The 15,449-nt window shown below is 37.1% G+C and overlaps 1 protein-coding gene across 13 annotated transcripts in view; it reads right to left on the bottom strand.

The window, feature by feature from the left end:
- CACNA2D1 (calcium voltage-gated channel auxiliary subunit alpha2delta 1) overlaps positions 1-15,449 on the bottom strand; it is a 434,287-nt gene that overhangs the window by 343,297 nt on the left and 75,541 nt on the right. For all 13 annotated transcript variants that reach the window (XM_080392375.1, XM_080392376.1, XM_080392369.1 and 10 more), the window contains exon 3: positions 13,210-13,326. In XM_080392375.1, coding sequence (XP_080248501.1) covers positions 13,210-13,326 — 117 coding nt within the window. The remainder of the gene's footprint in view (positions 1-13,209; positions 13,327-15,449) is intronic.

Here is a 15,449-nt window from a genome sequence, read left to right as displayed (position 1 = left end):
TTAGACCTGAATTTATTTTATTTATTGATTTAAAGTATTTTGTCTGGCTGGTAGCGATTTACTGTTGATTTTTCTTGTTAGGAAGTACCTGTTGGAATGCCTACCACTACACACATAGTTGCAGCATCTAAGCATTTTGTCGTGATCTTTTGATCTTAGGCCTGCCAAAGAATTATGTCAGAAGTCAGTAAAGAAATGAGGGAAATCATGTGCTGAAAGATGAAAGAATGTCCCATTCCATCCTATTCTATTCTAATTACCAGTAATGTTCTAGAAGAGGACATGCAACGTGATGCAGGCCCCCCAGATATGGTAGAAGAACCTCCTGCTACAAAACAGTTATGCATCCTCTGTAAGATAGCATGCCAATGAGAGACTAGAAAAGCTAGGAGTCCTTCTGGTAGACAAGAAGGCTGACAGCAGACATGGCTGATGTTATATACCAAATGCCAAAACAGTGATGTAACAGTTCTGGAAATACCGGACCAGGAAGCACTCATTGCAACTAATCAGAGATCAATTTAGAACAGATAGGAGAAAAAACTTTTTTACCCATAAATAGTGAGGTCTTAGAGCCATTTACTACAGGATGTCATGGAGGCAGGCTGTACACGCAGGTTAGGGCTAGGCAAACTAATTGGAACGTTCGCTAATAAATACTGAAGGGAACAGAGATGCCCTCTGAAATTTCTAATCAAAACACTGAGAACACAGAGGGATTACATGCATAAAGGACCATAGACACTGGCAAGGCTTGTGTATTTTCCTTACCTAGCATTTCTGCATGCCAACATCAGGACAGAATTACTGACTACACAGGCTACCTCAAGCCAGCAGGACATTGCCTATGCTCTTATACCATAAACTACCCCCAGCTTCAGTTATCACTCCCACCAAAAAAAATTAGGTCTTAGTATTTTGCTGGAGGGGAAAAAAAATCCTTGTGGACCTTGAAACTGGTGATAAATATAACTTGTAGCTTCAGCTAGCAGGAAACCTCAATGGTTCTACTTTAACAAATAAATGTTGTTAGTTCTCTCATATACTTAAATGGTACCAGGTATCACCAACTTCATTCAAAGCAGAACAGAGCCTTTATAAATCTGTAATTTCCACCTTCCACATACCTACTAACAGGGAAGAAAGGAAAAAAAAAGCAACAAGGAAGATGAACATGTGAAAAAGGCACAGGAAAATAGAGGGCATGTCAGATACTTCTTTCTGATGCTCCCTGATAAAATCTCTGCCTTGCCTCAAAAGATCTGTTTCCAACATTACACATTGATTATCAAAATGAACATTGCTATGAGCACAAAGCAGTGGAATGGCAAGCTTGGAGACCCAAAAGTCCTTGACAATTTTATACATAACCATTAGGAAGGGTTCCATTTCCAATAACCTAGCTTTCACCTGGATTTATGCTTTAATTCTGTTTTCTGAAATGCAAATTGAACCAAATTACAATCGAGATGTTTCAAGGACATATTAAAACTCTCTAAATTTCTTACAGAAAATGTTGAAATTCAAAAGAGTTGTTATATACCATTTTTTTTAATTAAGATGGAAATAAGACAAATCTCATCATTTTTAAAAACTGTTTGTATTAATAATGCATTCTGTCTAGTAATAAAAAGTAGTTGTTCTTGTTACAAAATTGACTTCTAAGCTGTTAGAAGTATGGGAAGTAACATTTCCTAGAAGCCATCATTAGTCAAGGAAACCTGTGGAAACACTAGATGTCAGCTGGACTATGGTATGAAGACCTACTTTGCAGAAACCATCTTTATTATTTACTTCACAACTATTATACAAAGTAGTCTAGAACACACAGGCTAAAATGATCTTATTGTAAGACAATGCATTTTTATACAGCTGAATGTATCATTAGAAATAGAACCAGGAAATTACAGATTTCATAGCATATTCAGAAAACAGTGACTGTGTCTTGGACACAGGTACCCTGAAAAGTATTTAAGAGGTGAAGTCGGTGAATAATTCAACATGAGTTAGCATGATGCTGTAGCAACACAGTCTAATCTGAACTTTTAATAATGGGGAATGCAGAAAAAGAGAAGCAAAGGGCATTTCACTGGAACACATACTGGAATCATGCATAGTCAGGTATCAATACTCTTAAAGAAAAGATACTGAAAGACAGGAGAAGATCCATGAATCAGTCCCAGAATTATTCAAGACATGGGGAAAAAGGCCTCAGAAAGGCAGAATCTAGACTCAGAGAGCTGTGTAAAATACACAACTACTATACAAGTTTATGTGCAATGTGTGTTTGGACCACTGAAAACATCACTTACATTTTGTTCTTTTCAGTAATGTTTAATAGAGGTTTCAGCAAGTAAGCAGAGCTTTTTATTTCAAAGAGGATTTTAAAATTTTAAGATACAATTTTATTGTGGTTGAAAAAGTGAACTTAGTGGAAGAAAGACTAGGAGTCTTGCGAGAGTTGGCTAAACAGCATTAGGGTATGGAAGCCAACACCTGCAATGCTCAAAGACTTACATTCTTTTTCACTCTGTTTAGACAGGCAACCTTCCATTAAACCAGAAAAATGTGAGCAAGTTAAGCTACTAGCATGAAATACTGTCATTTTGAAAAGTTTGTTTTAGCAGGGAAAATCATCCTTCTGTAAAATTTCCAACAAGCTACCGCGGAAAACAGTCTTACACCAATAAACGCATCAACATGTTTCTTGGGCAGACAATCTGAATGGAAGTTATCGGACCAAGAAATAAGCACTAAAATAGTTCTCTTCACCTATCAGGCAGAAGCACATACAAAGAAAACAAAAATATCTGGAGAGGAAGAAGCTGCCTGAGGGTAAGCCTCAGCTAAGAAGGGTAGCAAAGCCCTGGAGACAAAAACTGGGACAAATCCAAGAAAAGCAACAACAGAGGTGTTGATTGTATTGTTTTCTTTTTAAATCTGAGCTTCTGAAGCTGAAAAAGTAACTTTATAACCGGAGGAAACCAAATGAGTTATTTGGAGCAAGATTTCACCTTTCACAGCTGCTGCATCACTCCCCCAGCTTAGGGTAATGCACACTTTAATGAGGCTATGCACCTGCAGAACATCTTTCACAAATAAAATTTCTGTATCCATAAACCTAGACAAAGAAACCTGCTTGTAACAAACAAATGAAGAATCCCCCACCAGGGAGTTTAAAAAAACAAACAAAAAAACAAACAAACAAAAAAAAAAAACCCACAACACAACCTCTGGAAAACTAGTCACAGGCATTTATTTTGTAAGCAACTTTGCTCAAATGAACATAAGGGTACTGAATGGGAAAGAACTGCTACAGCTATCGGTGCTCCTTATTTTTCTCCATAACAAAGGTGAAACCAACAAAGAAGCTATGCTATCAGTGACAATCTACTGTGTATGGAGAAAGAAAAGTTAAATTGTGAAGCTGATCATCCAGTAATATTATTTGCTACAAGCTCTTTTTAGCTTTCATCGCCTCAATCACACTTATAAGCTCTAACTGCAAAAACACTGTGCTAGCAGGACAGAGATTCAGCAGGTGTCTCTCTAAGCTAAGCATACTAGATGCCATTTCAGCACTATATACTGTTCAGGTCCACAAAAATCAAAATGATGACTCATGGCTACCTATGAGGATATGAGAAGTGGGAGGGACGAGCCGCTCTTTATCTGTCAACAAGAATACAAGATCTGCAGAAGGCAAATAAAGTCAACCGTGGAAAGAAAAAGCATAGAAACAGGCAATATTTGTAAGAACTTTCATTGCAAGCCCTATGATTTATCCTGCCCGACTGTTATGATGCCTTGCAAGGTATGTGAGTTATGTGATTCTATCCTCTGAGGCATAATGTTGCATCTATACAACCTGGATTTTGGTTAATAAAATAAGACTCAAGGCAAGACAAGTGAAAACAAATTCAAACGTCTGACATGTGGACAACTTGACAAATGTTTGACTTCACAAGTGTCACATCTCACTAGTTGTCATTCTAAAACACATTTGCTTCAGGAACTACAAGTGACTTTCAGAATAGGCTACATTTACATCTGGAGATACAAGCAAAGTTCACATAGGCTAGCAGACTCAGCATTATGGTCTAAAAAAAGCATATGTAGAACCTTTTTTGCTAGTGTGCAAATTTCCAGTGAAAGTAGTTTTAAAAGAAATGCAGGATCAGTCTTAAACTCACCTACAAATTCCCTGCCTTATCTGAGGCAGCTATTTCTGCTATTTGGACCAGTTCTAGTCATGGCCTGAAATCTAAATCTAATGCTGCAAAAAGGAGATGACAGTATCTATTCTGAATACTTGCAGGAAGCATCCAGAAATAAAATTTAGAAATTTTCCACCTCGGTGAGTTACTCAGTATGCAGAGAATTGATGGAGATATAAAAAGTAAACATATAAATAGGCCTAGAATCCTAACTCTGTAAAATTCTACCAAATACATAATGGAAAAAAACAAAGAAAAAAGACATACCATCATGTAAAAACATACACTATGCATGATCTTACAGTCCTTATACAGGGAAAAGTCTATTTTATTTGTACTTTTCCAAAACATCGGTATTTTTCTGGTAGGATAGTGGCACAATTAAAGCCATCTGGTTTGTGATACTGGTACACACTTTGTGTAATCTTTTCCTATAGCGAAAGAGCCATCTCCAGCTTGAAAGGGAAAGTTAAAATACAAGAATAAAAATTTTAAAATATTAAAGAGAAGAAACAGCCACAGCCTGACAATTCCAAGGCAAAAATGAATGTGTTAGAGTGAAAAATAACACAACCTGTGCACACAGCACAAAAATGTGCATAGACAAAACCTCATTCTTCTGTTCAATCAGTAATAGGCTCCAGTTAATTTACTCTTTTCCATCTGTGAAGACTTTCTCTTCTTAAAAGTCAGACCTGAAATTATTTTGGTAAACAACCTAGTACACAAAGTCCATTGCCAGATTCTTTATGATGGCCAGTTTCTCATATAAGAACTAACAAAAAATACTGACAAAATGTGGGAAAACGTTGCTTGCTGGTAGACTAACCACAATTCAAGCTGTTTTCCTTATCTGAATTTCTCCAACTTGAGCCCACTCCAATACAACTGTCTAACACTGCCTGTAACTGGCAAGTGAGTCAATGCGGTAGAAACACCTGGAAACAAAAAACAGAAGTCAGGAGAAAACAGCAGCAAATTTATCAAGGCATGAGTAACACTTCTTTTTTGTACTGAAATCAGTACAAGAAAACCCCACAAGGCCTATGTTCTTAAAGCCAGCTAGGAAAGACAAGGACAAGACATTTTATCTTTATTAACCTTCCAATGCTACCACAACTCAAAGGTAAAACTGAGACCTCTCCCCTTCTCTGTTGATTCTACAGGATATCACACCCACACATAAGGAACTAACAGGAAACATGAGTTGCCTCCATCAACTCAAAACCTAGCTCATCACTGCCTTCTAATGTCAAAATCACAGTGTTTACTGTGTCATCATTTGCAAAATAATGAGGGAAGTCAGAATCACAGATTGCCCTCAACTCTAGAAGGATCCAAACTACACCTCTGAAGAATGACCTGCTTTTCAGGCAAGGATTCTGGCCCTTACAGTCTGACAATAAGTGGATTTAATATATTTGAAGAGATTATATTGAAGGTGGAAGGAAGCTGTTACCATCAAAATGTGATTTTTGCACAGATTTTGCTATGGATTGCAGGACTTTAGCCTTGTGATCAGAGGACTTAAATAGGAAAGAAAAGAACTGAGTTGCAGATCCTCCTCCCTGTTCAGATGTTTTGTCTATTTACCTTTTAGATTAGAAGATAAATGGAAAAATACACATTTCCCATATGCACGTAGATGCAATTGTAACATACCTGTACAAATGTGTTCAGATCCAGATACGTATCCATATGTATACACAGATATTTTCAGCTAGAGACCTAGCCCAGGTCCTCATGGAGTGATTACCTCTAAGCTTTAGAATACCATGTGATGTGGTGGATTCCATTAGGTGTGACTATGTAGGCTTCTTTGGAATTTCAAGTGGAGCTCAGGAGACCAGTGGCTGAGTTGCAACAGAGCTCAAAAGCAGTGGATGCTGCCCACTGTAAGTTCTGCCAAATGAGCGGTCAACTCAAATTTCTCTACAGAGTATTTTTAGAGTGGAATCTTGTCAGTATAGGCAATTAGCAGACCAGAAGACGGGTGCCCCAGAGAGTTTTAAGGATGTTAGGTTGGTTTTAGTCATCCAAACACAACTCAAGAGTTTTGGATCCCTTCCAAAAACCAGTAGTATCAAGCACACCTACAAAATTTATTTCAGTTTTATAGGTCTTCCAGGCCACAGAAATATTCCCAACCCTATTTAAAGTGCACCGCATCTCTGCCCAGGAATCTCAAAATACGTTATAACACATGTTTATTTAAACTTCCCAGTTGTATTGTGAGACATTGAAGCCTTATTTCAGGCGGGCAGGGAAATACTAAGAGATCTGGACACATTTTCACAGCTGTGTTGAAATTGCATCTAAACTAGCAGGTAAACATTCTGAACTCCTCATTCACAGACACAGTTGTGCACCTTGGACACTTCCCAACAGAACGTAGAGGGAACCTGTCTCCTAGCATACAATCTGTGCCTCAGTTTCCATGGAAACTCAGTTTCCTCAGATTTCAAAAAAAACAAGGCATAAAGGCTAGAACGAAGGCATAAAGCCTCTAGTTGAGATGTCTGAAGAGATCTAGACAATAAGGTGCAAATCTGCATGTAACTCATCTTTGTCTACACAGCCCCCAAGGAACCAAGAGTATTGACTAGTAGCCTCCCTTGAATGACCTTAATGCAAGGGTTTAATAGTTAAAGCAAAAACAAATGACCCTACAGCAAAACAAAAAAAATATTAAGCAGGAATTTGCCAGTGAAAATATGGATGTCTCTCATTCTCCAGTGAAATGTATTTTAGTGGACCTTGAGTGTTTGCTTCAAAAAACGAATATGCTGTTGCCTTAGAATATGGGCAGTAATGGAAGAAAAGTTTATTAATAAATGCACTGAGTGTACACCACAGTGTTGATAATAACCTAATGACACTGAGGCTTTCCAGAAAGAGATATTTCACTGTGGAAAAGAAGATTTGCAGGGCAATATGCATACATCCTAATTTTGGATAGGAGGACAAGTAGGATTCATCTCAAAATATTACACAAACACATAGCCAACAGTTAAAGGATTTGGGACTGCAGAAAGTAATCTTATCTAAGCATAAAATAAGATGTTTTGATCCTGTTTCCAAATTTTCTGCAGGCTATGCTTGCAAAGACTGTGTTCTTTGTTCATCATTTTCTCCCTTAACTTTAATTTTCTATTATCTAAGAGATTCAAACTTGCTTAATCTCTTAAATTCAAATATACCAGCAAAAATGAGCAAGAATGTAAACCAGCAGATTTTCCTGCCATAGAAGATGAAGGATGCTCCCCAATATCTGTTGAGTAATGGGCTGCTCAAATAAGCAAAGGCAGGCCCAGGGCTGCACAGCTAATGACTTCACACTGCACAGGAGTGAAGCTGCACCTTAGATCCAGTGTGCGGCACTGGTTCAAATATTGCTTTAACATAAGTCACACTTCACTTCCCTCACAACACGATGCATGAACAGCAAACAAAACCCCAGAACAGACTTTTGCAAAGCACTGAGTTTTTTAAATATACTTTTCTAAAAACCACAATTTGTAATTTTAAATTTGAAAGTGTGACAACAAAAATTAGGATCTTTGCATTATTGAAGCAAACTTAAGCTTACTACAGTATTTTACACAAGTAAGGAAAACTATGCGTCCATCTCATATATTAATGAGTTTTAAAGGGTTTGTTTATATAGACCATAAGAAAATGTTTGTAACTCCTCAAAACATATTTTATTCATATATTACAACATCAAGTACCCTATTGAGTATTTCTAGTGATACTCAAATAAATATTACTATTGTCCAAATACAAGTATCCTCACTTTCTTGTATATAGAAAAGTTTTTGTTTAAATTATTTAGTTTCCACCTGAACTGAAAGATTATGATCTATTAGCACAATCTACACAGCTCCAGAAAGCTACAAACTGATGAATGGGGTAGGAACTTTGAAACAGAGGATAACTCCAGTGAAAATGAACACTTTATGTGCCAGACTGCCTAATGGGTTGGGTGTACTATTTATTGGTACACTTGGAAAGGTTGTGTACCTGAAAAACATCTAAGAACCTTTGCAAGTTTTGCCTGTAGTTATTGCAGGACATGTTTTCCATGAAATCCCCACCTGTCTTTCATTACACACCTGGAAATGCAGGTTGCAACCGCAGCACAGCTAGACTGTACACCATCTTTCAGCAAGTACACAGAGACAGAATGTTAAGTTGCCTGTAATACCATAGAATCATAGAATATCTCAAGTTGGAAGGGACCCATAAGGATCAAGTCCAACTCCCTGCTCCTTGTAGGACCATATGTATACCATATGCATATGGAAATACTGTAATATTGAAATAGTGTGTGTTCAATAGGGTTTGGCCAGGCAAGTATGCAACAGTAAACAACAGCAAACCACAAAATAAACGCTCACTATTTGAACAACAGGCTCTAATGCAAGACACTCCTCAGCATCCTTGGCTATAAGACTGTTGTTTGCCTACCTCCCTCCTTACTACTCATACCACTCTTTTCCTCCACTATGCCTTGCTAGAAAGTTTTCTTTTCATCTTTTTTCTTCTATGGTTAATATCGTCTAGTAATAGCTATCTTGAACAGCCCTCTGAGTTCAGATTTGGACTTTACCCCTTCTCCTTCCCCAGCTAGGTAACTATTTCAATGAGCATTTTTAAGCTTCTCCCAAACATAAATTCATACACATGAAAAAATAAAAATAGACTTGTTTTTTCCTTACAGTGAGACAAGTCATCTTTGTCCAGATTTTCATTATAATGCTTTCTCGTACAAACCAGAAATGAAATCACAAAGCTTTCCACATTACTCAGGCCTTTTGTGTGCAATGCACAGAACCACTAATTTTACATTTAAGTCATATGTAGAGAGTTTTCTAGCACAAGGTTGCATGAAAATACAAATAAATTGGAATGCAAGAGTTACGCCTCATTTAAAGGTGCTCTTGTAGCTCAAGGGAAGCCAACTTACTATTAGAAAAGTCATCACTAATATTTGCTTATTATACCCTTGCCCAAAGATTGTTTGTGTAGCATGCTTAGAGAAAATCATGGCATCCCTGGGGTATGCTAGTCTCTGAACAAAGGCACTCTTGATGTCATTCACTGGCACCTTCCTCGTGGCATCACTGGAGGATGTATGATGCTTTTGCATCATACTCTTTTCAGGATTCAGGTCTTAATTAACACGTTGAGTCATATTAGCCCCAATGGTAAAACTTTCTGTGCAATCATTAGTAACAGTTGCATTCAGCTCTAATCCTGATGTCAGAGAAAATATGACCCATCAGATTTAAGACTACTTACATTTCAGATAAGTAATTCAGCCTCACTACATAAAGTTTACAAAATGTCAGTGTAAAGACAGTCCTTGAAAAGAAGAAGAAATAGAAATACACATGGAAAGTCAAGAAATTCTCTTAGCAGAAAATACCAGTTTAGATGCAGGAGATAGGAAGTGTGTCTCCTGTGTATAAAAATAATCCAAAGGAAGATTTAAAATCTGAAATCATTGAAATCTCTGATATATATCTGGGATAGCTACAAATAGAAAAGGCAGTGTAAATATCTGAGCCATTAGGAGCTGATAAGGTTAGATGATAGCACAAGAGAAACCAACATGAAGTGATCCGAAGTTAATAACAATGTAGAATATGAGTCAGCAAAGAGATCTGACTAGGACTGAGATTAATAAAAGGGTATTTTTCCCCTTAAGTAATGCTTCTTTGGCCTTTTCCTCTTTTTTTCAGTCAGACCAAGTTGCTGGGTACATAAATATACATCAGAAATACATTTTTTTATAGAAATAATAGAATTCCCCAGAAGAGCTAGCCTTGACAATGGTCAAAAGAAATGTCTGAATCAGAAATCAGAAGCTAAATCAAACAATGAAAATATTATTAAAAAGCTTAATCACCTTAACAATAATAAAAATAATATTTAAAAGCTTAAGCCAGTTTTACTGCTTTGAAAGGTTATACGCACTTTTGAATGCATTGGCTCTGGCTGTGGCTGGCAATTGATACAAAGGGAAAAGGCAGTTTTCTCAGGAATCATCTATGAGCAACCATCCTTAGAAAGTTTTCTTAAGAAATTAATTTTGAAAAATTTGTATTTGTTTAAAAAATGTAGTTTTAAAAAAAAAATTAAAAAAATAAAGAAAAAACCAAAGTAGGATATAAAGAGAGAAACTGAATACCGCTTGTTTAAAAAAAGCACAGTAGGTTACCATACATACATTTATATATATATATATATAATTATACATATAAAATTAGGAAATAAAAAATACACAAATTTTACAGAAAGTTTCAGCAAGACAAACTGACAACCTCTGTAAGATGTCTCCATCCTTCTTAAGCTGGAGTAGAGGAATGTTTGTAACAGGTCATTTCAATCACTCTGCTGCAAAAAACGATCTTAGGTATGTGTTGTAATCATGTAATTAATGTTTGTAAAATCTGGTGATTCTGGGGTGGGGTGGGGTGAGGTGGGTGGGAGAGGTGGGTGATTCTGGGGGGGGGGGGTGAGGTGGGTGGGAGCGGGAGGGTGTGCGTGTAATTTAAAAAAAAAATCAGAGATGTTCCAACACTGAATAGAAGCATCATTGATCAGTATTTAAAGGATGGCAAATCAAATTCAGACATGTGAAGTGTGGGAGGGGAGCTAAGTTATTTTCACCTGTTTGGGCATGAATTTCATCCTGCGTGAAGTGGCCAGATTGATAAAGATGTCATGCAGAAGTCTTGCTGACATGCATCCTGAAATGATAGCATGCAGCTAAAAATAGTAAGTATTGTACATTCGTCGGAGCATTGGTGGTAATGGCAACCCCAAGCATTAAAGACATCATGAGTCACACCCTGCAAAATAATAAAATTGTTTTAAAGTCATAAGTCTTTAGCCACTAACACATCTGGAGGACTTTTTATTTGCCTTCAAGATGCATGGGCTCGATAATTTAAAATTATCTGAGAAGTTTGGAAGATTTCTTTTAAGAACAACAAAGAGCAACTGGACTGAAGGAACACCCTTCGCCTAATTTAATCTTCTTCTACATCAGGGAATTGAATCATATTACCCTCTTTAAAAAGTGACCATGGGCTTGCCTAAAATGAGTTATGAACCCTTCTTCTACATTCACAGAAAAAAACTGTTCTGGAATCTTTTCTAAAGTAAGTATGACATACTTATTTAATTTTCATAAGAGTTTTAAGATCAAGCCACCACACCCCCCCACAAACCCCTACATTAATCTTGAATCTCAAGAAAATATAAGATTTGGCTGTTATAACTTAAAAACATCAGACTTGTAAGGGTTAATGGGGAAATGGTGGAAAACCTCATGTGTTCACAAAAGTCTGCAAATGACAAAATATTTTACAATAATAATGCAAAGTCCACAGAGTGCTACATAAACACATGCCCACTGAGTTAAAACAGGAAAACCAAGCAATAAAATAGTATCTATTTTACACTCATTTGACTAAAGCAGAGAAGCTTTGGCCCAGATAACATGGCCCAGATAACACTGATGTATGTGGCATGTTAGGGAAGCTATGAGAACAGGAAAAGTCCACTCCTGCTAAGAACAAAAGGCAGGAAAACGGGTACCTCCTGTGGTACCCATGCACAGACAAGAGACTGAGCAAAATCTCATCACCTGCAAGAAGGGTAGTCCCCAAGACATTGTGCAGCAGCAGTTTCACTCTCAGACTGATTCTTCAGCTGCATGAAACTGTACTGATAAAAGGACTGCTTGGGTGGGACTCGTCTCCCCCAACTTCATAGACTGACATTATAGACATTTACATCGAGGCTCCTCTGACAGAGAAAGAGTACATCTGGGCTGTAGTTCATCCCATTTTAAAGTCTTATTCGGAACATGTCAGGTCAATCCTGACTGAGAAGTGCCTATTTTATTCTACTGAACAAAAAAGGAGCTTAGGACGACCAGCTGCGCAGATGTCTACAGTTAGGTGAATTAATCCCTCTTCCTTCTCTCTTTCACTTTAAATGACATGTCCAAACTCATCTGCAAGTTTATGTGGATATGTAATTGCTCAGGGAATCCCAGTCTGCTGTTCCATCCTTTAAACCTATTTCCAATAGCTCCACTCTGCAAAAAGCATGTTTATGAATTCATCCGGATCCCCCCATGCACGTTTGGTCAGTATGTTCTGAATATCACTCTGATACAGGTCAGAGTGATGTGAGCAGGAATCCTAAAAAGCAATTACCCAGGTTTGGTGTCTTATAGAAGAGAAAGAGACTGCTGGAAAAAGCACTTTAAAGAAATAGCTACTTCTTATTTAAAGCGTAAAGACATGTGAGGTTACCATACTGCATGGTTTTCACGCTCATAGTTTGAGATTAACTGTGTTGATACAAAACATGATTGAAATACAGATTAAATTAGCAAGTCAGAAATAGAATAGGTATGGAAATGAGTCTGATTCACACATGGCTACATTTGTTGAAGGAGAACAATTAGTTGCTACCGTCAAGAAAGACTGAGTAAACCAAAAAGACGAAGAGACCAAATATTAACAGATGTAATCAGCAATATAGCCAAAATGAACATCATGACTTCAAAGATGCCATTATTTTTAAATCACATTTTAAAAAAGCTCTACTTCTTGTTTCCCCAAGATCACTAGTGACTGTAGAGTACAGTGATCTTCATGTCATAAACATTCACGTGCGTCACTTAAAGAAATATTTTCCAATCTATTTATAGCTTGATTTGTTACTTGGCTGTGGTTCCTAACCTGTCCATCAGTATTACAAACATCTGCCCTATGCCAATGACTTAATGAGTTCATTTTCTACCATGAAGTCACAAGCCATCTTTCTTCATGTCCTGTCCTGTACACATCAGGCTGACGTTGCCCGTAAGTGCATAGGCAACAAAAATAACCATAAAACCATGTTTCAATAATAAATAACATTTTTTTAAAATGCCAGATAGAAAACCTAACCCATTAGTACTCACCACCAAGGCTTTAGACCTGTTGCTCAGAAGTTTTTCAATGTCTCTGGCTGCAATTTCCACTAGCTGACGAGGGTTGTTGGCTTCTACAGTATACAAATTTTTGTTTTGCAAATAAATCTGTAAGGGGGAAAAATGGAAATAAATCAATATGGCAACAGACATTCAAAGTAAGCAAAGCTACTTGACAGAACCAGCACCAGGCTGTCCTCTGTTCTTACTGGAAAGCTTCAGAAAGACTATTGCTAGGAAAATCAAAATGTGCCTTGTGAAATAGTTCACCTTTTTGTCTGAGAGGTAGAAGGTGCCACTAAAAATCATTTAATAAATCTTCAAAACTGACTGTTTCTAGTGACAGAGTATTCAGCTGCTAAATGATCGAGTAATCTGATTCCTACAGAGTGCTGAAAGAGAAGTAAAATGGAAATCCTTTAAAATTACTTAAGTAGAAATCAAACACTTATTGCTGAATTTAATTCTTCCTTGAATGCTGAGCAACAAACATACCATTTGCAGTAAAACATTTCAGTTATGCTAATATAATCAGTTTAGTCCCTTATCTATTTATTCATGCTATAATGTTAGTATTCATGAGGGAAGAAGAGGAAGAAAACAAATAAGAAAAGAGGAAAAAGGGGAAGAGAAACAAAAAGGGGGAAATGGGGGAAAAATGAAAGGGGAAAAAATGGGGATGGAAGACAAGAAAGGAACTATAATCATGTTGCTCCTTTGTGATGAACAAAGGTTATGGCTGTTGAAGAGCCATTAACTGTTTCCAACGCAGAACACATATATATAAAGGGAATCATTTGATTAGTTAAACAAAACCCTACAATGAAATGCACACAACCACAAGATGTAAAGAAAAAAGTAGCAGGAAATCCATTTGCCTATCTCTAGCCTACTGGAACTGGATAAAGAAAAAGTATACTAATTGGGGAAACAAAATTAAAAAAAAGCGCAAAAAAAAAAAAAGTGGATACCTTATGGCTAGATGGGCAAATGGGGAAAAGTAATTTATGCAACCAACAGATGGCCTGAGTTTACTCAAGTACTCTGCCTCTCCGCAGCACTGCCTGGTGGGGGCTGTGCTGTCTCCCGAGCAGTAATTTCAAGCACAGGCAGGAACGGGTCCAGCGCTAATGCGCTGGCTCCTGTCCAGCACAAGAACCGAGAAACTGCAGACCAGACTGTGTCTACCAGCCTGGCCAGGTTTCTCGGGTTAAAGCTATGGAGACCTTAAAGAAACTCACCGGAATATGCCTCTGGTGCTTGATGGATATTTACCACAAATAAATTTCTGACAACTACTGGGCATGTCTCATAAGCTGTCATAGGTTTTCATCATGTTTGAATTTCACAACACTTATGTTGGGTTTGGTTTTTTTTTCCTTCAGAAGTACAGTCTATCCTTTCAACTAGTGAGTGAGTAATTGCAATATGCTTTAATTCTTCTTATAGTAGCAATTATTTAAAAAAAAAAAACACAGTGCATCATGAGCAGAAAACCACTACAAAAGAAGATCATTTGTAATTAACTCAGACTATAGTTTGGATATTTCTGAAGTGTTTGATTTTAAAAACTGCTACACAGAAATTTATCTTAGGCATTACACAAAATATCTTTCAAAATATCTTTTCTTTTTTTGACAGATCTTAGTAGTAGAAGTGGCCTATAGGCCAATAATTAATCAACAAAACTGGAAATAAAGACATTTTATTCTACAACTGATCACTACAGAATTTTACACATTTTTCTCTGAAACACATTTACACGGTCAGCAGTGGGATTCAGAGTTAAACTGACTGTAGTGACCAGAAGAGCCTTACAGTCCTACAGGCAAGGCAAGAGTAGAAATCAGTTTTCTAGATCCAGATGGTTTGAATCAAGAATGTAAATTTCAGAGAAGTATCTGAATTTGAGTGACCGTCAAATCTTGCAAAACTGACAGGTTTTCCCATCATCAGCAAATATTCACCCTGATCACGTAAGGAACAGACACAGGAATATGGGTGCTACCAGGTGTTCATGTCTTACTCTTTGAAGAGAAATGCAGTGCCAAAATCTTCAAACTTTGTTCATGACTGTGTGAAGTACACTTGCGTCAAAGGTTACTAAATATATAGAAGAATGGTCACAAGATTTTGCAAATAGGCTAGAAAGATATAAAGTAACTTTCACAGAAGTTTTTAAATAATACTTTTCAAAATCATATTAAAGAATTCATTTATTTTGCTTGTGA

This window comes from Falco punctatus, assembly GCF_963210335.1.
Source record: "Falco punctatus genome assembly, chromosome: 6".
NCBI lineage: Eukaryota > Metazoa > Chordata > Aves > Falconiformes > Falconidae > Falco > Falco punctatus.
This window is presented reverse-complemented; position numbering and strand designations above follow the sequence as displayed.